Raw genomic sequence first — 26,057 nt, 5'->3', positions numbered from 1 at the left:
TATCCACATGCTTGTGGGCTTCAATGAGTTCTCTGTATAGCCCAGTGGTTCCCAACCTTTGGTCCCCCAGAAATCCCAGCCAACTTACCAGCTGTTCGGACTGTGGGAGCTGAAGTCCAAAACACCTGGAGGCCCAAAGGTTGGGAACCGCTGGTGTAGTCTGACATGGTAGTTGTTAGCGTGGCCCAGCATTTGTGTTCTCACAGCAGGAGACCATGAAAATGAACTAAATCTGGCTAACAGTATTTTTACAAACTCTAAAATCAGGACAGTGAATAAAGAACACCACTCAGAAAACAGAGGAATTCCAGACATGAATCAATCAGGGCCAGCTAACACCTCCCAACAAAAGTTTTCCCAAGGAAGTAAACAGCCAGACCTTGAAGCTGCAAGGCTATTTAATGCTAATCAAGTTGGACAATTGCAACATTCACACCTTCCTCAAACAGGCAAGGAGCCCTTCCACACAGCCCTATATCCCAGAATATCAAGGCAGAAAATCCCACAGTATCTTGTTTTGAACTGGGTTATCTGAGGATTTTTTGCCTTGATATTCTGGGATATAGGACTGTGTGGAAGGGCCCAAGAGTTCTTTCTCCCACCCCGGACTTTCCACAGATATATAATCCCCACTTGCCTACTTTCCAACAGACCCCACAACCTCTGAGGATGCCTGCCATAAATGCAGGCGAAAGGTCAGGAGAAAATGCTTCTGGAACATGGCCATACAGCCCGGAAAAACTCACAGCAATCCAACTGCAAAGGACCCACATTTGTTTGGTTTTTGAACATATATATATCAATTAAAGGGCTAGGGAAGGAAGAAATGCCAGCACCCACAGCCAGGTCTCCTGGACACAATCTACACTTTATTTCAGACTACAGGTTTCTGAACATAAGAAAAAAATCTTTGGCTTGCAGCAAGGGGTTCAGTCTCGCAGTCTGTGGGTCATCCGGTGATGGTGGGCTGGGGAAAAGGGAAGGAGGAGGAGGAGGAGAGAAGGAGAAGCACAGGCACACCCGCCCACGCGCGTCCACGCGGGCCCACGCGGGAGGCGCGCGCGCCCACGAAACCCGGGCAGGTGAAGGCACACACAGGGAGGCCAGGGAGGCAAGGGAGCGGGTGGGTCAGGGATGGGAAGCCCGACATAAACAAACCCTCCGCCCTCGAAACCAAGGGAGGGGAAGATGGACAATTCAGAAAATAACCAAGTGTCGGAGAGAGACTCAAGGCCCGAGGAGGGTGAAGAGGGGACGCGAATGGAGGGAAGATGGGGAAACGATACACATTATCCTTATGAATTGTTCTTTTTCCTTACCTGAACTCAAATATATACAAGCTCGTACGACGTTTGGCTATAGAGATCGTTTTTGTGTAAGTGTTCGGTTCATTCTTGGGAATCCTTAGAACTATGAACAGACAATAAATTTGATTATCCCCCCCCCTTCCTTTCTCCTCTCTTTTGCTTTAAATAACACCCTCCAACGCGCCACTGCAGTCAAAAAGACTTGACCTCACAACTTCTGAGGATGCCTGCCATAGGTGCAGGCGAAACGTCAGGAGAGTATGCTTCTGGGAACAAACTCACAGCAACCCAGTGATTCCGGCCACAAAAGCCTTCGACAACACTTGTCCAAATCGTCTTTGTATGGTGATTCTTTGTCTTTTTTCCCCTGGAGACCAGGTCCATAATAATAATAATAATTAATAATAATTAATAATAATAATTAATAATAATATTAAGAATAAAATAATTTTCCTTTGTTTTTTTAAAAAACGAAGCCAAACCAAGCCACCCCCTCCCTGACCCCAAGGAGTCCCCGCTGCTCTGCTCGCGTTCACTCGCTCTCCTCCTTGTCCTGGACGGTGGTGGTGGAGTGGTTGTAGAGTCCCTGGGCCATGAGGTGGAGGGCCAGGCCGTTCTTGATGCCCGTGGCCTTCTTGATCTTGGCCCGCTTGTTCTGGAACCAGATCTTGATCTGGGACTCGTTGAGGCTCAGCTCCTGGGCCAAGGTCTGCCGCCGCTGCTCCGTGATGTACCGGTTGGCCTGGAACTCCGCCTTGAGTCTCTGCAGCTGCTCAGCCGTGAAGGCCGTCCGCGGCCGCTTGTCCTCCTTCTCGTTCTTCTTCTTCTTCAGCTTCCGCGTGCGGGGACCTGCGGACAGAGGCAGTCAGCGCGGGAAGGAGACCGGGGACGCGCGCGCCCGCCCGCCCACCCGGGACCCACCACCGGAAGGAAGGAAGGAAGGACGGCAGGGGCCCACACACCCAGGCCGGCAGGGAAAGAAGAAGCCATGCGCCTCGAAGGGAAAGAAAGGAGCGGCGGGGAGAGGGGGCACCACAGAAATCTCCCTGATGGACCATTAGTGCAGCTGAACCAGCATCAATGGCTGGATTGATCATGGTCCATATGGTGCAAAAGAGCAAGTGGTACTTGTATACTAATACTGCTAATAATAATAATAATAATAATAATAATAATAATAATAATAATAATAATAATAATAGCAACAACAACCAGATTGATCATGGACCATATGGTGCAAAAGTGCTAGGGGTACAGCTGAACCAAAGGAGAATACTACTACTACTACTAATAATAATAATAATAATAATAATAACAACAACAACCAGATTGATCATGGTCCATATGGTACAAAAGTGCAAGTGGTACCGATGAACCAAAGGGGAATACTAATAATACTGATACTACTACTAATGATAATAATAACCAGATTGATCATGGTCCATATAGTGCAAAAGTGCAAGTGGTACAGCTGAACCAAAGGGGCATAATACTACTACTACTACTACTACTAATAATAATAATAATAATAATAACCAGATTGATCATGGTCCATATGGTGCAAAAGTGCAAGTGGTGCAGCTGAACCAAAGGAGAATACTAATAATACTGATACTACTACTAATAATAATAATAACCAGATTGATCATGGACCATATGGTGCAAAAGTACAAGTGGTACAGCTGAATCAAAGGGGAATACTAATAATACTAATACTACTACTACTAATAATAATAACAACCAGATTGATCATGGACCATATGGTGCAAAAGTGCAAGTGGTGCAGCTGAACCAAAGGGGAATACTAATAATACTGATACTACTACTACTACTAATAATAATAATAATAATAATAATAATAATAATAATAATAACCAGATTGATCGTGGACCATATGGTGCAAAAGTGCAAGTGGTACAGCTGAACCAAAGGAGAATACTAATAATAATACTACTACTACTACTACTAATAATAATAATAATAATAATAACCAGATTGATCATGGTCCATATGGTGCAAAAGTGCAAGTGGTACAGCTGAACCAATGGGGCATACTAATAATACTAATAATAATAATAACCAGATTGATCATGGACCATATGGTGCAAATATGCAAGTGGTACAGCTGAACCAAAGGGGCATAATACTACTAATAATAATAATAATAACCAGATTGATCATGGACCATATGGTGCAAAAGTTCAAGTGTACAGCTAAACCAAAGGGGCATAATAATAATAATAATAATAATAATAATAATAATAATAATAATAACAACAACAACAACAACTAGATTGACCATGGACCATATGGTGCAAAAGTGCAGGTGGTACGGCTGAACCAAAGGGGGATACTAATAATAGTAATAGTACTAATAATAATAATAATAATAATAATAATAATAATAATAATAACCAGATTCATCATGGACCATATGGTGCAAAAGTTCAAGTGGTACAGCTGAACCTAAGGGGCATCATCATCATCATCATAGCCAGATTAATCATGAACCATAGGTGCAAAAGTACAAATTATACAGCTGAGCCTATGGAGGATTGTTGTTGTTGTTACTGCTGCTGTTGTTGTTGTTATTATTATTATTGTTGTTGTTGTTGTTGTTGTTAGCTGGATTGACCAAAAGTGATTGACCATGGATCATAGAGTGCAAAAGTGCAAATGGTACAGCTGAACCAATGGGGCATAGTAATAATACTAATATTAATACTAATAGCCAGATTGATCATGGACCATAGGTGCAAAAGTACAAATGATATAGATGAACCAATGAGGCATTATTATTATTATTATTATTATTATTATTATTATTATTATTATTATTAGCTGGGTTGACCAAAAGTGCAAATGGTACAGCAGAACTAATGGGTCATACTAATAATACTAATAATCATAATAGCCTGATTGACCATGGACCATAGGTTACAAAAGTGCAAATGGTACAGCTGAACCAAAGGAGCATTGTTATTATTATTTGCTGGAATGACCAAAAGTGCAAATGGTACAGCTGAAACAAGGGGGGGATACTAATAATAGTAATACTAATAATAATTAGATTGATCATGGACCATATGGTGCAAAAGTGCAAATGGTAAAGCTGAACCAATGAAGCGTGGTGATGATGATGATGATTAGCGGGATTGACCAAAAGTGCAAATGGTACAGCTGAACCAATGCAGCATTGTTATTATTATTTGCTGGAATGATCAACAGTGCAAATGGTACAGCTGAACCAAGAGGAAATAATAATAATAATAATAATAATAATAATAATAATAATAATAATAATAATAACCAGATTGATCATGGACCATAGGATGCAAACGTGCAAATGGTAAAGCTGAGCCAATGTAGCATGATGATGATTATTATTACTACTATTATTAGCTGAATTGACCAAAAGTGCAAATGGTACAGCTGAACCAAGGGGGCAAACTAATAATACTAATAATGCTAATAATAATAATAATACTAGCCAGATTGATTGTAGACCATGTGGTGCAAAAGTGCAAATGGTACAGATGAACCAATGGGGCATGCTAACAATACTAATACTAATAATAATAATAACCAGATTGATCATGGACCATAGGGTGTGAAAGTGCAAATGGTACAGCTTAACCAATGGGGCATAATAATAATAGCAATAACACTATATATGTAATAGGATTTTTGTTCCTGGATTATCAATGTCACTACCTAATTGGTTCTATCATAAAAACATGAGAAGCAGTAAAGTGCAAAAACTTTGTTTTTGCTGCACATCCTGCAGCACATCTTGCTATAGTTTTTTAATAGTCTCAACCAATTCAACAGAGTTTCTGGCAGCCACAAAAAACTAAGTTTCTGGAGGATAACAACTACTTTCAAAGTAAGCACCACACAATAAAACAGGAAGTAACATTTTGAAACCAGGAACAGATTTTTTTAAAAAATGTTATATAGTGTCATAATAATAATAGCCAGGTGCCTGCACAGCCTGTGGTATTCCAGGTGTTTTGGACTTCAGCTCCATTGGACAAGTTGGCTAGGGCTTCTGGGAGTTGGAGTCCCAAACACCTGGAGGATCACAGGTTGTTCAGGCCTGTATGGCACAGCTGAACCAATAGGGAATAACAACAACAACAACAACAGCAGCAGCCAAATTGACCATGGACCATGGGTGCAAGAGTGCAAGTGGCATAGCTGAACCAATGAGGCATCTTATTGATGATGATGATGATGATGATGATGATTATAATGATGATAGACAGATCGACAATGGACCATATGGTGCAAGTGTGTAAATGGTAGGAATGAACCAATGGGCCATACTACTAACAACAACAACAACTAGATTGATCATGGACCATAGGGTGCAAAAGTGCAAATGGTACAGATGAACCAATAAGGCATACTAATAATACTAAGACTGCTACTAATAATAATAACCAGACTGACTATGGAGCATAGGGTGCAACAGCTCAAATGATACAGATGAACTAAAAGAGCATTGTTGTTGTTGTTGTTGTTGTTGTTGTTTGCTGGAATGACCAAAAGTACAAATGGTACAGGTGAAACAATGGGAGATACTATTACTACTACTACTACTACTACTACTACTACTACTAATCAGAATAGCCAGATTGACCATGGACCATAGGATGCAAAAGTGTAAATGGTACAACTGAACCAATGGGGCATACTAATAATACTCATCATTATCATCATCATCATCATCATAACTATAATCGTCAGATTGACCATAGACCATAGGTTGCAGAAGTGCAAATGATGCAGTTGAATCAATGCGACATCTTAATAATAATAATAATAATAATAATAATAATAATAATAATAGCCAGATTGACCATGGACTATAGGGTGCAAGACTGCAAATGGTACAGCTGAACCATTTGCATTTGTAGATGCATTTGCACCTACATCAACATTATCACCATCATAAAAATCCATTAAAGGTTGACCATAGGCTGCAAAAATGTAAATGCACAATAATAATAATGCCAAGCATGCATATTCATAATAATAATAATAATAATAATAATAACAACAACAACAACAACAACAACAACAATAATGAATTGTTGGATTGACCATGGACCATAGGGCTCAACTACATGATCTACACACACACAAGGCTGGGCCAAGTAAAATTAGCCCCTCCTTAGGGCAAGGGGGGAGGGCACTGTAGCCGTCTCCTACTGGATCACAGAATGCAAGAATGCAAGTGGTACAACTGAACCAAGGGTGCACCTACATGGGAAGCAAACACCCTGGGAGGGATGAACCATTAAGCAAAATAAGGGCCTGCTTAGGACATAAAGGGCAAGGGGCACCACAACATTTTCCCAGATTGACTAAGGTCCATAGGGTGCCAAAGTGCTAAATGTTGCAGCTGAAGCAAGGACGCATCTATGCTAGATCTCCCCTTGAGAACATACGATCTGAATCAAGAGCTCTGCATCATCATCATCATCATCATCATCTTAACCAGGCATGGGTAAACTTCGGCCCTAGAAGTGTTTTGTTCTTCAACTTCATATGAAATGGTGTCAAACTGCATAAATTCTGCCCTGTAGTTTGCACACAGGTTCCATAAGAAGGGCTCCCGTAAGGAAATGATTTTGCCATTAAAACAGGCAGGAGAAAATGTTTCAAATATCTTATCAAGTGGAAGTCTACAAAAATAACAAAGATGGTTTGCCTTCTGTAAATTTGGTTTCGGTTCGAAAAAATACTGGGTTATGTGGCGGTTTATTATTATTATTATTATTATTATTATTATTATTATTATTATTATTATTTCCTACTAGATCTCTCTATATTTGGGGTAGCAAAGTAGTTTAAGCGTTTAAGGGGCCTTTATTCCGCTATGGGCACAGCATGCCTGGATCCAAACTTCTCTTTTAAATGCAAAAAGGAAATAAGCCGTCTAGACACCGCTGCGGCTATTGCGTGACTGTTTAGGAATATAGGGAAAGCTTTTTGAAAACACACTTTCAAAGGGGACAAACTATATCACCTTTTTAAAATGGGGATATGAGGAGCACTGCACAACGCTGCTTTGGGAATCCCTCGACTTTCCAAGCTGAACCTGAAGATAACGCTGCTTTCCCGACTCTTCCTTGACCCTCTTGTCTTTCCACACATTCACACATCCACGCGAGTTGGTCGGGACTGGGCCTAGGAGGCCTGAAGCATCCCGACCCAACGCCGCCAGCTCTTCCTCTCTCCAAGAAGGGAGTGAGTGAAGGAGAGGAAGGAAAGCGAAAAGGAAAAAGAAAGAAAGAAAATGCCAACTACCCTATATGTTATGGGAAGGAAGGAAGGAAGGAAGGAAGGAAGGAAGGAAGGAAGGAAGGAAGGAAGGAAGGAAGGAAGGAAGGAAGGAAGGAAGGAAGGAAGGAAGGAAGAAATGCAAATAAAAGATGGAACCGAAGAGAATATTTTTGAACCTAAAGTTCTGACACTGCAATCCTAAACCATCCTGAGGAATGGAAGCTTATCCTAGCCCACCACACCTGAGTTTCTGCTGCTTATGAAGTTTACTTCTGGTGCTCTGCTATAACTGAGGATTATTTTTGAGCCTAACAGCTTAGATTCCCCAACACCAGCTCTCATTCCGAAGAGTTTGAATGCCGCCATCAAGTTCATTCCTGAAGCTACAGGCTTTCTGGTCAATTCTTTACACAGACCCCCAAAAGTGGAGAAAAATGGATGGCGAGATTGAACAACTCCAGAAGATATTGTGGGAAGGGGATCTCCCCAAAGGCCTTTCTTTGGAAAGTCCTGGCGTCTTAACCTTTCCACAGCAGGCTGGTTTTTTGAGACCAAACTCCCTTGAAAGCCATGGATGGGATAATTTGTCTGCCAATTCGGGAGGGGGGGGGGGGTATTTTGGGATGTTTTGGAGTTTTTTGTGTGTCTGGCCTGAATTCTAACAAAAACCAAACGAGATCGACCCTGGTTTTTCCCCTGCTTTGCAAAGGCGCAGCAAGAGGCGTCCACTCCGCTTCCAAGGTAAGTGGAAAGAATGGATCCTAAATAAACAAAGTGAGTAGTTTCACCCACCCCCGCCCCCCCCCCCCCGTTGTTATTGTGGGTGGGGAAAGGGCAGCGTCTAACCATAGACCACCTATGACCAAGGCTGTAGCCATGGGGGGGGGGGGGTAAGGGTTCAAACCCCCCCCCCCGAAATTTTTCAGGTTTAAAAAAAACCTGGTTTACTCGTGAATTTTAACTGGTTAACCAAACCCCATGAGTGTCCACTGAACTTTATCTGCCTTGAGTGTCCACTGAAGTTCATCGATGGAGCCTGATTTCGAAATTATTTTATATTATGGAACTATTCTTCATGATTCGCTATAAAAAAGAAGAAGTTTCAAATCACCACCAATATATATATATTTATTGGGGGGGGGGTGTGATGGTGATGGTGGTGATTTGAAACTTCTTTTTTATGTTGGTAAAATATATATTCGAACTGCTTTCGAATATATATATATATATAAAGCAGTTCGAATATATATTTTACCAACATATATTATATATATATATAATAATTCTGGCTATGGCCTTGCCTATGACAATGCAGCCTGAGCCCCGCCACATACACAATGGAGGACCTTCTTATAGCAACACCAGTGGGACTCCAAGTGGCCAGCTGCTGGTCAAAGCACGCTTAGTAGGATGCCAAGTTTTTCAACTTTGTGTTTTTAAATACATTATAACTGTACCCTCGGTTCGCTTCTGACACGAGGATAAGCAAATCCTACGTTCATCCCCGCGCCGTTCTTTCCCCCTTCGCCTTCCTCGGGGCCTTGTTTTTGCGAGTCTCTTTTCCCAGCTAAATTCTAAATACGTTGAAATCTGATGGCTCCAACGGGAAGCCCCTTCCCTCCTGGTCCCCTTTTCCTACTGCTTGGATGAAGGAGCAGTTCGGCGAAAAGCAGGAGCAACGTTTAAACGAAAGGCTCGGAGCAGTCTTTCTCCCGCAGACTTCTCCTCCTCCGAACTCTGAGAACAAGTGACTCTCCTCTCCATTGCTGAGCCAGAGGAGGGGATTTGGAGGCCGAAAACCCACCCCAGGCCCGTTCTCTTCAGAAAGAAGACCCTTCTCCCTCTGCTAACACAGGCCCCCGCGCCTCCTTTGCCTCCCACCCACCCCACGCGAAACTGTGGGCGTCTCGAGACCGCCGGGTTGAGGCGGAAGCCGACGAGAGGCAGCCTTTAGAGCCGCAAGAAGGGAAGCTGGGAAAGGAGCCATCTTGGGTGGGAAAGCCTTGGCCCTGCGGGGAAGCTTCCCGTCAACTCCCCCCCCCCCCCCGGCTCCGAGGTTTCCCTTCAGTTGGGACTGACTTGAGGATGAAGGTGTGTAGTGTACATCTACACACCTTCATCCTCAAGTCATATATATACACACATAGATACACATCTATACATACATACACGACACACATATATTCATGTTCCTTCATATATATACACACACATCTATACATATACAGTAGAGTCTCACTTATCCAACATAAACGGGCCGGCAGAACGTTGGATAAGCGAATATGTTGGATAATAAGGAGAGATTAAGAAAAAGCCTATTAAACATCAAAATAGGTTATGATTTTACAAATTAAGCACCAAAACATCATGTTATACAACAAATTTGACAGAAAAAGTAGTTCATTACACATTAATGCTATGTAGTAATTACTATATTTACGAATTTAGCACCAAAATATCACAATGCATTGAAAACATTGACTGCAAAAATGCGTTGGATAATCCAGAACGTTGGATAAGTGAGACTCTACTGTATACATATACATGCATATATACACGACACACATATATACCTGTATGCACACAGGGGCCCCTTCCACACAGCTGAATAACATCCCACATTTTCTGCTTTGAATTTTCTGCTTTGAATATATGGCAGCGTGGACTCAAATAACCCAGTTCAAAGCAGATATTGTGGGATTTTCTACCTCGATATTCTGGGATATAGGGCTGTGTGGAAGGGCCCACGCACGTATATACACAAAGATGTAAATCCTGCAATAGTCTGCCTTCCCTAGTGCTTCTACTAGCACACTCGAGAATTAATGTTGTGTCCCTTCTGTAGAAAGCCTATACTTTTTGTGCATTCTCTTATTTCAATTTGTATCTCTCTCTCTGGGCCCTTCCACACAGCCCTATATCCCAGAAGATCAAGGCAGAAAATCCCACAATATCTGCTTTGAACTGGGTTATTTAAGTCCACACTCAGATAATGTGGGATTTTCTGCCTTGATATTCTGGGATATAGGGCTGTGTGGAAGGGCTCTCTCTCTTTCTGTATATCTACACACATACCCTGTTTTCTTGAAAATAAGATCTACCCTGAAAATAAGCCCTAGCATGATTTTTCAGGATTTTTGAGGATGCTCAAATATAAAGCCTACTTCGAATAAAAAGACCTAGTTACAGCTCATTTTAAAAGGTAAATAGAATCCAGACAGGTATACATAGGCCCTAATGAATCTTTTGCAACAAAAAATAATATAAGACCCTGTCTTATTTTCAGGGTACATACAAATATACATGTGTGTTCATACACATACACACATATATTATATTCATACACACACATATATATTTACAGATACATACGCATGTATATATACACACACGACACACATTTATACATATGCCTGTATGCACACACACACACACACACACACATGTAAATCCTGCAATAGTCTGCTTTCCCTAGTGCTTCATTTGCTTGATAGTTGTGGTACACTCGGGAATTGATGTTGTGTCTCTTTTGTAGAAAGCCTATACTTGTTGTGAGTTACCTTGTTTCAATTTGTATCTCTATATCTCTCTATGGGCCCTTCCACACAGCGATATAACCCAGAATACCAAGGCAGGAAAGCCCATAACATCTGCTTTGAACTGGGATATCTGAGTCCACACTGCCATATATTCCAGTTCAAAGAAGATAATGTGGGATATTATTCAGCTGGGTGGAAGGGGAATATATCTTTATAGACATACATTTACATACTCATACATACAAATATACACGTGTATATATATATATATATATATACACACACACACACACACACACATACACATACATATACATTCATACACCTCTCTCTCTCTCTCTCTCTCTCTCTCTCTCTCTTATATACAGAGGGAGAGGGGGGATTTCTGACCTTTGGCTGGAAATCTATTCCCTTCTCCTTCGTAAACCTCCTCGCAGGTTCACAGCCAGCCCCATATTTCAGTTATCCTCTTGTCCAAACCCGACTGGGGGGCCTTTCAGAGACCCTTTGTCCTATCCTAAATTATGCTTCAAGGCCCCTACTCCGTCTTTCAATGGACTGCTTGCAAAAAGACCGGGCAACGCAGGTTTCAGCCGCAAAACCGTGTCCAAGAAAGAAGCCCCAGGCCTGGACTCTGGAGAGAAGCCTCCAAGAGCTTCCCTCCCTTGCTCAGGTTCAAATACACCCATTCAACGCAAAGATGGAGTCCTCGGTGGCGCGTGGGATAAACCCTTGTGCCGGCAGGACTGTGGGTTCGAATCCAGAGAGCGGGGTGAGCTCCCGCCTGTCAGCTCCAGCTCCCCATGCAGGGACATGAGAGGAGCCTCCCACAGGATGGTAAAACATCAAACATCCGGGTGTCCCCTGGGCAACGTCCTTGCAGACGGCCAAATCTCTCACACCAGAAGCGCCTTGCAGTTTCTCAAGTCGCTCCTGACACAAAAACAAAACAAAAGTGCACATTTCTTGTCTGTATGCTGTTGGGAATTTGCATGTATGTGTGTGTTGTGTATACATACGCACACACATACTGTATATATAAATTCAAATGCAATATGGATGTGCAATTTTACATCCATTACACAACACCGCTTAATTATATCTGTGTTGCTTTTTTTTTATCCTCAGTATATAGATAAAGACAGAGAAACAGCCACAGACAGAACGCCTGTGCTTTGTATCTATTGACGTTACAGAGGATTTTGCAATCGTATTACGAATTATTTCTAAATCTATCGCCAATGTTTTCGAAGTAATAAAATCGTATGATTTTAGGATAGGGAAACACGGATCGAGGGATTAGTATTTTAAGGTTGCAAAATAAATAAATAAATAGAAACCTCTATAGGTGGGGTGTTGTCTCTTTTGAGTAGGATTTCTCCTCCTGCCATAAAACAAACCTTTCCATACGTGGATTGAGAGATAGTTAGAGGGTTTCCCAACCTCAAAGACTCCTAGGACTCTAAAGAGATGTTCCGCCACTAAAAACAAATAAATAAAAAGTGTGCTAGACTCACAAAACAAGGAAACAAGAGAAAGGAGACCCGGCTTCTTTCAAAACAAACCCCTTCGAGCAGACATTTTTAAACCTGCATCATTTCCTCCCGATTTCTGGCACCAACAATTCCGTTTCGTCAGCTATCACATAATTATTATGATGGTTATTATGTCCTCCCTTTTCCTCGCTTACAAAAATAAGAGGCAATCCTGAAAGGTTTCCTAAAGGCCTTTTTCTGTCTTTCTCTCTCTATCTTTCTCTCTCTCTCTTCCCCTCGTCCCCCCCCCCCCGCCCCGCCCTTTCCTTTGGAGAAATGCAAGACCCACAGTTCAAGAAGAGACCAAATCTCTGGGAGCCGTGAGCTGGGAGGGGATAGTGGGACTGCTGGGAATACCAGTCTCTCTTCGGATCTGAGCCCTATCTGTAGTTAATTTCCTACTGGACCCATTACACCTACTATAATGCAGACTGAGCCCTGCCACACGCACAATGAAGGACCTTCTTATAAGCAACACCAGAGGCACTCCAAGTGGCCAGCTAATGGTCAAAGGAGATTTAGTATCATGCCAAGTTTTTAACTTTGCTTGTGTTTTTAAATACACAGCTGTACCCTCGGTTTGCTTCTGACACATTAAATAAATACTGGATCCTTTGGATCCTTGGGATTTCCACGGACTGACTTCCTTTTGAGGGGGGAATTCAGCCAAGCTGAGCTTGGACTAACACTGCCCTATAATGCAGTTTAAATCGACGGCATTATATGAGTCTGCGATGACCATATAATGCCGATTCAAACTACATTATATAGCAGCGAGGATCCAGCCTAAAAAGGAGGCCTAGATCGTGCCGCCTGGAAAACCCAACGCTGGCTGGTCTCCCAAGGGAAAGAGATGCCGTCCTTGTGGCGGGGTGGGCTTTATTTTTCATTTTTCATTTGGAAATGGGGGAAAGAGCCTAGACTGGGAGGTGGCCACTCACTCTGGCCGGACCCCGGAAAGCGGCGCTGACAGCTCAATCACTGCCCCGAGATGCCGCCATCCAGCCCGTCAAAGTGGCTTTTCGGCGTTTTCCAGGCGAAGGGGGGGGGGGGGGGGTCAACATGGAGATGGCGGTTGCTGATAGAGGGACAGGAGGGATCAATGGCTGGTCCGGAAGGAGGGAAGGAAAGAGAGAAAGGAGGGGAGAAGGAAGGAGGGATGACAGGATGGAAGGAAGGAGAGAAGAAAAGGGGGAAGAAGCAAGGAAGGTCTAAAATGTGGTGCCTACTCTGAAAGGTCCAAAATGTGGTGCCGAAGAAGGCAGTTTTCTTGAGTTGGTAGGTGGGTTGGTTTTAGTTTGGTGGATTTGTGTGAGTGTTTTCAGATTTTCCCTTTTTTCTGGCTAGGGTGCAACTATTTCATGAGAAAACGCCACCTACCCTATCTGTCTGTGTTTAAATAAGGAAGGAAGGAAGGAAGGAAGAAAGGAAGGAAGGAAAGAGAGAAGAAAAGGGGGAAGAAAGGAAAGAGAAAGAAATAAGAAAAGAAAGAAGGAAGAGACAAAGGAAGGAAGGAAAAAGGTGAGAAGGGAAGGGAGAAGGCAAGGGGGAAGATAGGAAGGAAGGAGAGAAAGGAGGGGAGAAGGAAGGAGGGATAGAAGGAAGGAGAAAAGAAAAAGGGAAGAAAGGGAAGAGGAGAGAAGAAAAGAAAGAAGGAAGAGCAGAGGAAAGGAAGGAAGGAAAAGGGGAGAAGGGTGGGGAGAAGGCAGAAGGGAAAATAGGAAGGAAGGAAAGAGAATAGGAAAGGAAGAAAGGTGAGATAGTAGGAAGATGAAAAGGAAGGGGAGGGGAGGATAGGATATGAAGGAGAGAACAGGAAAGAAGGAAGAGAAGGAAAGAAGGAAAGAGAGAAGGGAGGGAGGAAGGAGAGGATGGAGGGGAGAAGGAGGAGGGATATAGGAAAGAAGAAAGGAAATAAGAAAAGAAATAAGAGAGGAAGGAAGGGAGGGAGGGAGGAAGGAAGGAAGGAAGGAAGGAAGGAAGGAAGGAAGGAAGGAAGGAAGGAAGGAAGGAAAACGGGGGAGAAGGAAGGAGAGAAGGCGGGAGGGAAGACAGGAAGGAATGAAGGAGAATACAAGAAAGAGAATGAAGGAAACAAGAAAGAGAAATAGGAAGATGAAAAGGAAGTGGAGGGTAGGAAGGAGAGAATAGGAGAGAAGGAAGGAAGGCAAGGGAGAAGGGAGGGAGGAAGGCCGATCTAGGATAGCTAGAAGAAAGCGACCTGGGGCGCTTTAGGGATGGTCTTCGCTGGGCGCCAGCCTCCCTGCTTCCTTCCTTCCTTCCTTCCTTCCTTCCTCCATCCATCTATCCATGCCCTTCTTTCCCTCCATCTCTCCACAGCCATGTTTCCCAGCCTCCCGCCTCAAGGCCGGGCCTGCAGTGTGGCGGGTCCCGTGGCTTGTCTCTAACCTTTCCCGGGCAAAGACCGAAAAGTTCCCCTGCGCTGGCCTTGCCTTCCTCCCTTCGCTAGCCCTCTTCTTCTCCTTCGCCCTCTCCAAGGCGGCTTGGCAATCCTCCCCAGAGCGGCCCAAGGAGAGGAACCGGGGCCGAGGAATAAAGCGAAGGCCTCTCGGTCCCATTCCTCGGGAAGGGAAGGGGAAAAGCCGAAGGAAGCCCCCTCAGGCTCGGAGGGAGACGGCAGCCAAGGCCCCGGGGCCTGGATTTTCCTTCGCAGCGGCGGCGGCGAGGAAAAGAAAGCGCGAAGGAAAAGGCCTCGGCTGCCTTTGCGGCGGCGGCGTCCTTTTCCGTCCCCGTTTTGTCCTCTCTCCATCGTACACACACATCCAAGACCCGTTTGCATTCAGTTTTTCGTCCCCTTCCTTCAAAGAAGGACCCCTTTTGCCAGCAAACAAGGCGCTTTCGGAGCTGGACAAAAATAAGAAAACGCAGAGACGCCTCCATCGGCAACGGCGCCTCGGCTAGAAACCATCCGACCCCCTTTAATCTGAAATTAAAAGCCGTTCTAGTAATGATAATAATGAAAACTCACAACAACCCAATGATGGTGATGATAGTGATGATGGTGATGATGATAGCAAGAAATGTAGACAGATAAGAGATAGATAAATAGATACGTTTTCGAAAGTAAGATTTTGGCTTGGTTTTCTTCCATTCGAATTAAAAATAAACAACCAACACACAACACAACGCACTCCGCCTAGGGCTGAGAAGGGACAAAGGGCCTCAGATGGTCCAGATCCCTCGTCCTGATCCTAAAAACCTTCCTCAAAGCGGGAATCTTATCACCCCAAGACTAAAAAAGCCGGGCCTTTCGTGTTGACTTGATGAAGTCAACACACTTCGAAGAGGCAGAAGTCTGGACATATTATTATTATTATTATTATTATTATTATTATTATTATTATTATTATTATTATCATCTATGAAATAAAGTGCTGTGGGCATTTATTAAATACTAAAAGGCGAAAGAGAAGCATAGGAAAGGGGCTCCACTCGGAATAAGGAAGGAGTCGTAGCTTGGAAATGCTGTAGAAGGGATTCGGGGCTTTTCCACACACACAGCCATATAACCCAGAATATCAAGGCAGAAAATCCCACAATATCTGCTTTGAACTAGGATATCTGAGTCCATACTGCCATATATCATATCCTAGTTCAAAGCAGATAATGTGGGATTTTATTCAGCCGTGTGGAAGGGGCCTAGGTCTCCGTCTCCCGGGTATATTTTTGCCTGGACTGTTTCTCCTTTGGGCCTTCTCAAGCCATCTATTTTAGAATTTACATTTAAAGCCTTTTTTAAAAAAAAAAATCCACTATGGCGGGGAAAGGATTGGTCTCGGAAGGCATTTAATGCATTTTTCCAAACCAGTAATTGTGGAAAACGCTTTTGTTGAGCTGCCTAGGAAATCCTGTTTGAGGCCCCGAAAGTGATGGCAAACAAACCGCAGAGCAGGCATAAGCATAAAGGGGCATTTTTTTTGGTGGGAGTTTGAAAATATGTGTTGTCAGGGTTTTCGTGGCCAGAATTACTGGGTTGCTGTGAGTTTCCCGGGATGTATGGCCATAGTTTCAGAAGCATTCTCTCCATACCTCCCAACCTGACATAGATGTGGGCGAAACGTCAGGAGAGGATGCTTCTGGAGCATGGCCACACCGCCCGGAAAACTCACAGCAACCCAGTTTGAAAATATCAACGAACTGCAGCCAATGGTTAGTATCGATGGGACCCTGAGCATTTTTGCAAGCCACGGTTCTCCTCTGTGATACTAATCCCTCTTAAAAGAAGAATAAATATAACAAAGGCGAGTTTACGCTACCTATCAACCGAGCCGAGAGACCCAGGCTATTGTGATAAACTTGGAAGGAAATAAAACAAGGCAAAACTGTTGGCCAAAGGGGCCCGATTGCAAAGGCAGCGGGGAAAGGCTTGGAGAGGACACTCTAATCCAGGAAGGAGCAGGATGGGCAGATGGCGGAGGAACCTCTATTTGCAAGGCCCTTGTTCCCATTTGTGGGCTCCCCCTTTACAAGTCAACACCCCATCAACCGAGCCGTGAGTCCCAAGCCATCATCATAAACTTGGGAGTTTAAAAAAACAGGTTGAAAAGGGCAAAACTGTTGGCCGAATGAGCCCGATTGCAAAGGCAGAGAGGAAAGGCTTGGACAGACAGTACACTCTCTAATCCAGGGAAGGAGCAGGATGGGCAGACGGCGGAGGAACCTCTCTTTGCGAGACCCTTGTTCCCTCCCTTTTCAAGCCAACACCCTATGGGCCTCCTCGGGGGCAAAATTAACTTGTCGCCCCCCCCCCCCTTAGAAGGACAGGACTCAAAGCCAGGGAGAGGGAGCGGGAACGGCCAAGCAGGGCGCCAGGAGAGGAGGCCTGGTTTGGCCGGAGAGGGGCGAAGCGAGCGGGGCAGGGAGAGGCGAGGGGCGCGTTTCGGGTTTTCTCCGAGGAGGGATTCTTACCGGAGGACGGTCGGTCTGAATACCTCGTGCAGTAAACCCAGGCCGGCCAAACCAGCGGCTGCTTCCCTTCGCCCTTGGCCCCCACGGCGGGCCCTCCATTACTGGAGCCCATGAGCAGGATGGCCGGGTTGGCGTGCTCCCCATAGTTCGCCGGGTGAGGTCCGCTGCCTTCCGAGCAGCAGGAGGAGGAGGAAGAGGAAGAGGAGGAGGAGGAGGAAGAGGAGGAGGAAGAGGAGGAAGGGGGCTTGGCGGTGGGGCTGGCTTTGGAGCCCGTGGCAGAGGGGCCCGTCTCTGACTCTGCGCTAAGGAGCCCCGAGGAGGAGGAGGAAGAGGAGGAGGAGGAGGCCGGGTTGGGGGTCCTGCTCCCCAGCAGTGGGTTGACGTTTTCTCTACCTGAGCTGCCCGCACGGTCTAGGTCTCCTCCTCCTCCTCCTCCTCCGCTTCCTCCTCCTCCTCCTCCTCCTCCGGAGAGTGAGATCAAGAGCTGCTGCTGCTCCTTCTTGCAGCCAAAGTCCGGCCTCAGGATGTTGTCGATGAAGAAGTTGGTGGTGCGCTGTGGCGGAGGAGGAGGAAGAGGAGGAGGAGGAGGAGGCGGCGGCCGCTGTTGCGCTTGAAGGGGGTGCTGGTGGTGCTGGGGGTGGTGGTGGTGGTGGTGATGGTGGTGGTGGTGCGGGTGGTGGTGGGCCACCGAGACGACGGGAGACAAGGGCGGGTGGCTGCTGGGAGAGACCGGGAGGCTTTCCCCATCGCTGCTGCTGGTGCTGCCGCTGGCGGTGCTGGCGGTGCTGGTGGCGCTGGCATTGAGGGCGCTGGTGGTGGTGGCGATGGTGGTAGTGGTAGGAGCAGGCTCTCGCTGGCTTTTAGGGTCCGCCTGCTCTTCCATAGTCAGCCGCCAGCTCTACCGGAAAGCGCCAGGCTTGGCTCTCCTCGCTGTGTCTCTTTCTCTGTCTCTCTCTGTGTCTCTGTTTCTCTCTTTTCTTTCCTCCTTCTCCGGACCCTTGCTTCCAATTCAATTATAATCTTCTTTAGGGAAAAACACAAACCAAAACACCACCCGAGGAGTGCTGTCCAAGGCAAAAAACCAAATCCACTTGTTGGCTCGGAGCAGACTAGAGAGAGATATTATCCATTGGGAGCGAGTCGCTTTTTCTTGCAGTTATATTTCTCTCTCTCTATCTATCTCGGCTCCCCCTTTCCCCTCCCCCTCAAAAAAAGGGTAAAAGAGGGGGAGCAGAAGATCCCCACACAACTAGAGAGAGACATCCATTTGGAGCGATTCAAACTGTTTTGGGGCAGTTTTATTTCTCTCTCTCGCTCTCTCTGGGCTCCCCCTTCCCCCCCTCCAAAAAAAAGGGGGGGTAAAGGAGGGGGAGAAAAGATCACCACACAAGCAGCCCCCTTCAAAACCCCGCCCCCTCCCGCAAAGTCTTCCTCACCATCGCCCCATCCATCCTCTTCTTCTTCCCCCAAGAAGTGTTTGCTCGCGGAGGAGGGTGTCAATCGCCGGATCGCACGTGCAGGGCTTATTTCTAATCCTTCTTCTTTCCTCCTCTTCTTCTCCCTCCTCTGTTTTCTCAGCCTCTGAACCCACACCCCGCCTTCTTTCTTCCCTTCCTGCCTAATATATTGACGTTATATATATATATATAAATAAAAGCAACCCCCCTCCAAAAAAAATATGTATCTCTGACAGCTCCGATCTTGCCACAAACTCTCCCTTTAAAAAAAATCGCTCATCCACACTTTTTTTTCTCTCCAACCGGAAGCACGTGAGGATGGCCCGCACGTGGAAAGGGCCAATGAGGAGAAGGGGAATTCTGTGACGCCCCTGACGTCGGCCAATGGGCTGCCTCGGAACTTTGCAGGGAGATTAGCCGAGGGGTTTGGCTCATTCCGAGGGAAAGAGAGGGAGAGGTTTCTCTGCTCCGCTCTCTCTCGTTGGCGCATCCTTGGCTAAACGCTCTTTTTCGCCTTCTCGCCGGGAGACTTTTCATGTGGAGCTGTTTCTTCCCCAATAAAGTGTGTGTGTGTGTGTGTGTGTGTGTGTGTGTGTATGTATATATATATATATATATATATATATATATATATATATATATATATATATATGTATGTATGTATATGTATATATATATGTATATATATATATATATATATATATATGTCAAATCAACGCCACAGAGAACTTTTCCAAAGTCCGAGTGAGGACTTGTGTGTATGTTGGTGTGACTTCTGTGAACAATCATAATAATAATAAATGTCAGAACTCTAAAATCAGGACAGTAAGTAAAGAACAACACTCCGAAAACGGGAATTCCAGACATGAAACAATCAGGGCCAGCTAACGCTTCCCGACAAAGGATTCCCCCAGGCAGGGAATAGCACTTGATGAACCAACCTGGACACAGCATATCATCTGAGAACACAGAAATGCTGGACTACTCTAATGTTGTATTTTTAGGGCTTGATCCCCATGTAAGCCACCCCGAGTCTCTTTGGGGAGATGGGGCGGGATATAAGAATAAAGTTATTATTATTATTATTACTACTACATTATTATTATTATTATTATTATTATTATTATTATTATTATTATTATTATTATTATTATTAACCACTATGTCAGACTGCACAGAGAAGCCATTGAAATGCACAAGCAGGTGGACAATTTCAATAAAAAGGAGGAAACCATGAAAATGAACCAGATCTGGCTACCAGTATTAAAAAAAAACTCTAAAATCAGGACAGTAAATAAAGAACAACACTCTGAAAACAAAGGAATTCCAGACAAGAAACAATCAGGGCCAGCTAACACCTCCTAACAAAGGATCCCCCCAGGCAGGAAGCAGACAGGCCTTGAAGCTGCAAAACCATTCACTGCTAATCAAGGTAGCTAATGGCAACATTCACACCTGCCTCAAACAGACAAGAGTTCTTTCTCCCACGCTGGACCTTCCACAGATATATAAACTCCACTTGCATAGTTTTCCAACAGACCTCGCAACCTCTGAGGATGCCTGCTATAGATGTGGACGAAACGTCAGGAGAGAATGCCTTTGAAACATAGCCATACAGCCCGGAAAACTCACAGCAACCTAATAATAATAATGTCACATCTAATGACATCCTTTTCATCACTTTCTCTCTTCATCCTCCTCATTAATTGCAAAATGTTAAAACTAAAATTTCTATATTGAAAGCAAAATAAAACCAGCTGTCTCGGAGGAAGACTGGTCATTTGTGAGCTTTATGATTGCTCAAAGTCCAAAGACTACATTATAAGCCTAGTCATATATGGACCTGCGAGGAAGCTCCCTTTTCGGCGAAAGTTGGGACCCTTCCACACAGCCATATAACTCAGAATATCAAGGCAGAAAATCCCACAATATCCGCTTTGAACTGGGATATCTGAGTCCACACTGCTCTATAGTCCAGTTCAGAGCAGAAAATGTGGGATTTTATTCAGCTGTGTGGAAGGGGCCTTGGACGAAAGGAGATCTCAAGATAGCTTGTGAAAAGTGTGGCTCTCACTAAAGGCCTGAATCTCCCAATTTCACTGTTTTCAAAACGAGGAAATGTTTCAGAGAAAGAGAGCATTGGGCAATGTTTTTGAACCTTAAATTACAGCTCAGCGGCCAAGGTTTGAATCCCCCTCGACTATGGAAACCCACTGGGTGACCTTGGGCAAGTCACACTCTCTCGGCCTCAGAGGAAGGCGAAGGCAAACCCTTGATAGGACTGACAGAAGTCAGAACTGACTTCAAGGCACGGTGCAAGAATTGCCTGAGTCCCTCTGAGTTGAAAGTTCGCCAACACAGCCTTGACCTCTGAATTGTCGACCTCACAACCTTTGGTGATGCCTGCCATAGATGCAGGCGAAATGTCAGGAAAGAATGCTTCCGGGAACATGGCCATACAGCCCTGAAAACTCACAACGAGCCACAGTTCACTGGGTTCTTCGTTTCAACGCCCGCCATTGAAAGCAATCGGCGTTGAGCCCGTTTCATTTCGTCCTGCTCCCTCTCTCAAATGTCTGAGATGACTGCCTACCCAGCCTGGGCCCTTTCCAAGAGCAGGCAGCCCTTCGCTTCCATTAGGTTTGAGCCTTTTATACCTGAGCAGGTGAGCTTGGAAGGAACCCGCGAATCCTTGGCGAGGGAAGGATCTGTTTTATAACCTTCGCTCCCAAATCTCGCTCAGCAAACTCAGCGAGGGTGAACTGGGGCTGAACGAGCAATATTCAACCCTCTTCCCAAAAAAACCAAAACTAGAACTAATAACCACACGAATCCAACCAGAGTTTATTCAGATTCTGAAACAAGACTGGGTCGCGCTGCTGTTGCTTCTTTGCGGCGCATTGTTCTGCAAAACGGCATTCATTCACCTTGAAGGCTGGCACCTTTCTTCTGCTCCCTTTTTCTTCCTCCAAGCGGCGGAAACGGTAAAAATTGAGGATATTCCCCTTTTTTTTATATGGATCGCCTTCAAGATGGGCATTTTTTCCCCTTTCCCTTTCCTTTTACGTTGCAAGGAAACGTTGTCTTTGAAAATGGAGGATATTCTCCCTCTTTTGAAAGGCTCGCCGTGCCCCCTCGCAAGGCACACTGTTCGGGAAGATCACAATTGTTTGCGAGGATGGATGGGGTGGGTTTCTCTTTAATTCCCTTTCCACAGGCGTCACACAGAGAAGGGCTATTTCGCCGGAGCGCCGCGGTGGCGATTAATGAGGCCGAGCGGCTTCTCTCCCAAGGCCGCCTCCACGCCGGTTTCAGGGATCCATAAACACTCGTGGGTGGGAAGCCCCTCCGAAGCCCTTTGCCTGGTGGGAGAGGAAGAAAGAGGAGGGGGAGAGGAAAACCTCTGCACCACGTGACCGGCTTAATAGCCCCCCCCCTCTCCCTCCCCCCCTAGTTTAGGAATTGATTTGTAATTGGCAAACCGGGCCCTTTCCATTCTGTGCTTCTTGTGCGTGTGTGTTATTGAAGGCGGCATAAAGAAGGGGGGAAAAGAAAGAAACACGGAGGAATTACCAACATTCAGACACATTTCTTCTTGGGATCCCATTAAAGGTTTTCTTCACATATTAAAAAAAGTCTTATTTGACTTATTCTAGAAATAGCTGAGAAAGGACCACTTTCAAAAATACTCTCAAACCAACTTATGTACAATGTGTTTTGGTGCTGTAGTAAATAAATATATACAACATGTTGTGGAAGGCTTTCATGGCCGGAATCATTGATTGGGTTGCTGTGAGTTTTCCGGGCTGTATGGCCATGTTCCAGAAGCATTGTCTCCTGACGTTTCGCCCACATCTATGGCAGGCATCCTCAGAGGTTGTGTGGCATATTAGAAATTAGGCAAGAGAGGTATATATTTCTGTGGAAGGTCCAGGGTGGGAGAAATAACTCTTGTCTGTTGGAGGCAAATGTGAATGTTGTAATTAATCACCTTGATTAGCTCTGAAAAGCCTTGCAGCTTCAAAGCCTGTCTGATTCCTGTCTAGGGGAATCCTTTGTTGGGAGGTGTTAGCTGGCCCTAATTGTTTCCTGTCTGGAATGTCCCTATCTTCTGAGTGTTGTTATTTATTTACTGTCCTGATTTTTTAGTTTTTTTTTTAAAAAAAAGACAGATTTTGTTCTTTTTCGTGATTTCCTCCTTTCTCTTGAAATTGTCAACAGAGGAGTTACCAACATTTGGGCACATTTCTTCTTGGGATCCCAAGATAGGTTTTCTTCTCACATTAAAAAAAAGTCCTATTTGACTTATTCTAGAAATAGCTGAGAAGGGGGCACTTTCAGAAATACTATCAAACCAACTTTTGTACATTATATCTCAGATTCACATACCCCATGTCCAAACTAATCTCATTTAGCATCCTCCCACCTAGAGCCTAAAACTGGGGTTTGCTTTTATTTTAGTTCCCCTTCAAAACCACTATAAAACCATGTCTCTATCATACATAAGCACCCATATATCTGAATGTCTCGTTTAAAATGAACAAAACCTGGCTATCAGTATTTTTTTAAAAAAACTCTAAAATCAGGACAGTAAATAAAGAACAACACTCAAAAAGCAGGGGAATTCCAGACAAGAATCAATCAGGGCCAGCTAACAGAACCCAAGAAAGGATTCCCACAGGCAGCAACCAACCAGGCTTTGAAACTGCAAGGCCATTCAATGCTAATCAAGGTGATCAATTGCAACATTCACACTTGCTTCAAAAAGACAAGAGTTCTTTCTCCCACCCTGGACTTTCCACAGAGATATAAACCCCGCTTGACTAGTTTCCAACAGACCTCACAACCTCTGTGGATGCCTGCCATAAATGTGGGTGTTTCTGGAACATGGCCATACAGCCCGGAAAACTCACAGCAACCCGGTGATTCCGGCCATGAAAGCCTTCGACAAAACATCTTCTCATTTCCATTTCCAAAAGTGAGTTTTATTTATATTTTATTTCACTAGGGACCAGTTTCAAAACCACTATCAAAGCAGTTCATACCAATATACCTGCGATCCAGTCCTCACAGATCCCAACATGAAATGACTGCTTTGCATTTGACCATGTCCAAAGTTTTCGGATCGAATATCCCCCCCCCCCCCCCCCCAGTATTTAAAACCGAATGTTTTACATCTCCAGGAATCAGTATCAAACAACACTCTAACCAACTTATACAGATATACCTGAGACTCCTTTCTCACACACTTCAAAATTAAAAGTGTGTTGAACATCTGACCATGCCCAGACTCCTCTCAGGCAGGATCTACACTGCCCTATATCCCAGAATCTAATGCCAAATTATCTGATTTGAACTGGATTATATGAATCTACACGGCCAGATAATCTGGGATCAGATCCTGGGATATAGGGCAGTGTAGATCCAGCCTCACGTAATGCATTTCCACCCAGTTTCCTTATATTTTAATTCGCCCGTGGACCAGTTTCATAACCACTATAAAACCAACTCTTCCTCTCTCTCAAACACACACATAGCTGAGAATCCATCCTCACATATCCCAGAATTAAATGACTATTGTGCATATCCAATAGTCAAGGAGCCCCCATAGCACAATGGGTTAAACCCTTGTGTCAGCAGGACTGCTGACCGAAAGGCGGATGGATCAAATCCAGGGAGCGGGGTGAGCTCCCATCTGTCAGCTCTAGCTCCCCATACGGGGGACAGGAGAGAAGCCTCCTACAGGATGGTAAAACATCAAACATCAGGGCGTCCCCTGGCCAACGTCCTTGCAGACGGCCAATTTTCTCACACCAGAAGCGACTTTGCAGTTTATCAAGTCGTTCCTGACACGAAAAAATATATTTTGATTCAACAGTGACCAGTCTTGTCTGATCACTATAAACCATTGAGAATCAGTCTTCATAGGCCTCACAATTACATGACTGTTGAGCAACTGATTGTGTCCAAACTCTTCTTATTGGATACCTCTCCACCCAGTTCCTAAAACTGAGCTGCATTTATTTATTTGCCAGACTTAGTATACAATCTACTCACACACATCTATGTGAGATTCCTGACACACTCCAGAATTAAATAACTGTTCTCACCATGTCCAAACTCTTATTTAATGTCCCTTTCCTATGTTCCTATGTCGAAGGCTTTCACGGGCGGAAAGCTGTGAGTTTTCCGAGCTGTATGGCCACGTTCCAGAAACATTCTTTCCTGAAGTTTCACCCACATCTATGGCAGGCGTCCCCAGAGGTTGTGAGGTCTGCTGGAAACTAGGCAAGTGGGATTTATATATCTGTGGAAAGTCCAGGGTGGGAGAAAGAACTCTTGTCTGTTGGAAGTGTGAATGTTGCAATTAATCCCCTTGATTAGCACTGAAAAGCCGTACAGCTTCAAAGCCTGGATGCTTCCTGCCTGGGGGGGTCCTTTATTGGGAGGTGTTTTATTTTCTATAGCACTGAAAAGCCTTACAGTTTCAAAGCCTGGTTACTTCCTGCCTTGGGGGGGACCCTTTACTGAGAGGTCTTTTGTTTTCTATAGCACTGAAAAGCTTTACAGCTTCAAAGCCTGGATGCTTCCTGCCTTGGGGGGGGGGTCTTTTACTGAGAGGTCTTTTATTTTCTATAGCACTGAAAAGCCTTATAGCTTCAAAGCCTGGATGCTTCCTGCCTTTTGGGGGGGGGGGTCCTTTATTGGGAGGTGTTTCATTTTCTATGGCAGGCATCCTCAGAGATTGTGAGGTCTGTTGGAGACTAGGCAAGTGGGATTTATATATCTGTGGAATAATGTCCATCATGGAAGAAAAAACTCTTGTCTGTTGGAGGCAAATGTTTATGTAGCAATTGGGCAACCATACAGCCCGGAAAACTCACAGCAACCCAGTCCAACTGGGTTTTATTTATATTTTAAGTTCGCCAGGCAGTGCACTAGTATATATGAGAGATTGCTATCCCCCACATGAAAGGAAGGACGCTTTTGGTCTCT

The 26,057-nt window shown here is 44.7% G+C and overlaps 1 protein-coding gene across 1 annotated transcript; it reads right to left on the bottom strand.

Annotated features, from left to right (window-relative positions):
- Positions 1-849: 849 nt before the first annotated feature.
- en1 (engrailed homeobox 1) lies at positions 850-19,331 on the bottom strand. The gene is made up of 2 exons (XM_062967427.1): positions 17,605-19,331; positions 850-2,156 (listed from the first exon to the last, which is right to left on the bottom strand). Exons 1-2 carry the CDS (start codon positions 18,485-18,487, stop codon positions 1,840-1,842), a joined length of 1,200 nt encoding a protein of 399 aa, XP_062823497.1. The 5' UTR covers positions 18,488-19,331; the 3' UTR covers positions 850-1,839.
- Positions 19,332-26,057: the final 6,726 nt, after the last annotated feature.

Source organism: Anolis carolinensis, chromosome 1 (assembly GCF_035594765.1).
Source record: "Anolis carolinensis isolate JA03-04 chromosome 1, rAnoCar3.1.pri, whole genome shotgun sequence".
Lineage (NCBI taxonomy): Eukaryota > Metazoa > Chordata > Lepidosauria > Squamata > Dactyloidae > Anolis > Anolis carolinensis.
The sequence above is the reverse complement of the archived record's forward strand: the minus strand, read 5'-3'. Positions and strand labels throughout refer to the sequence as shown.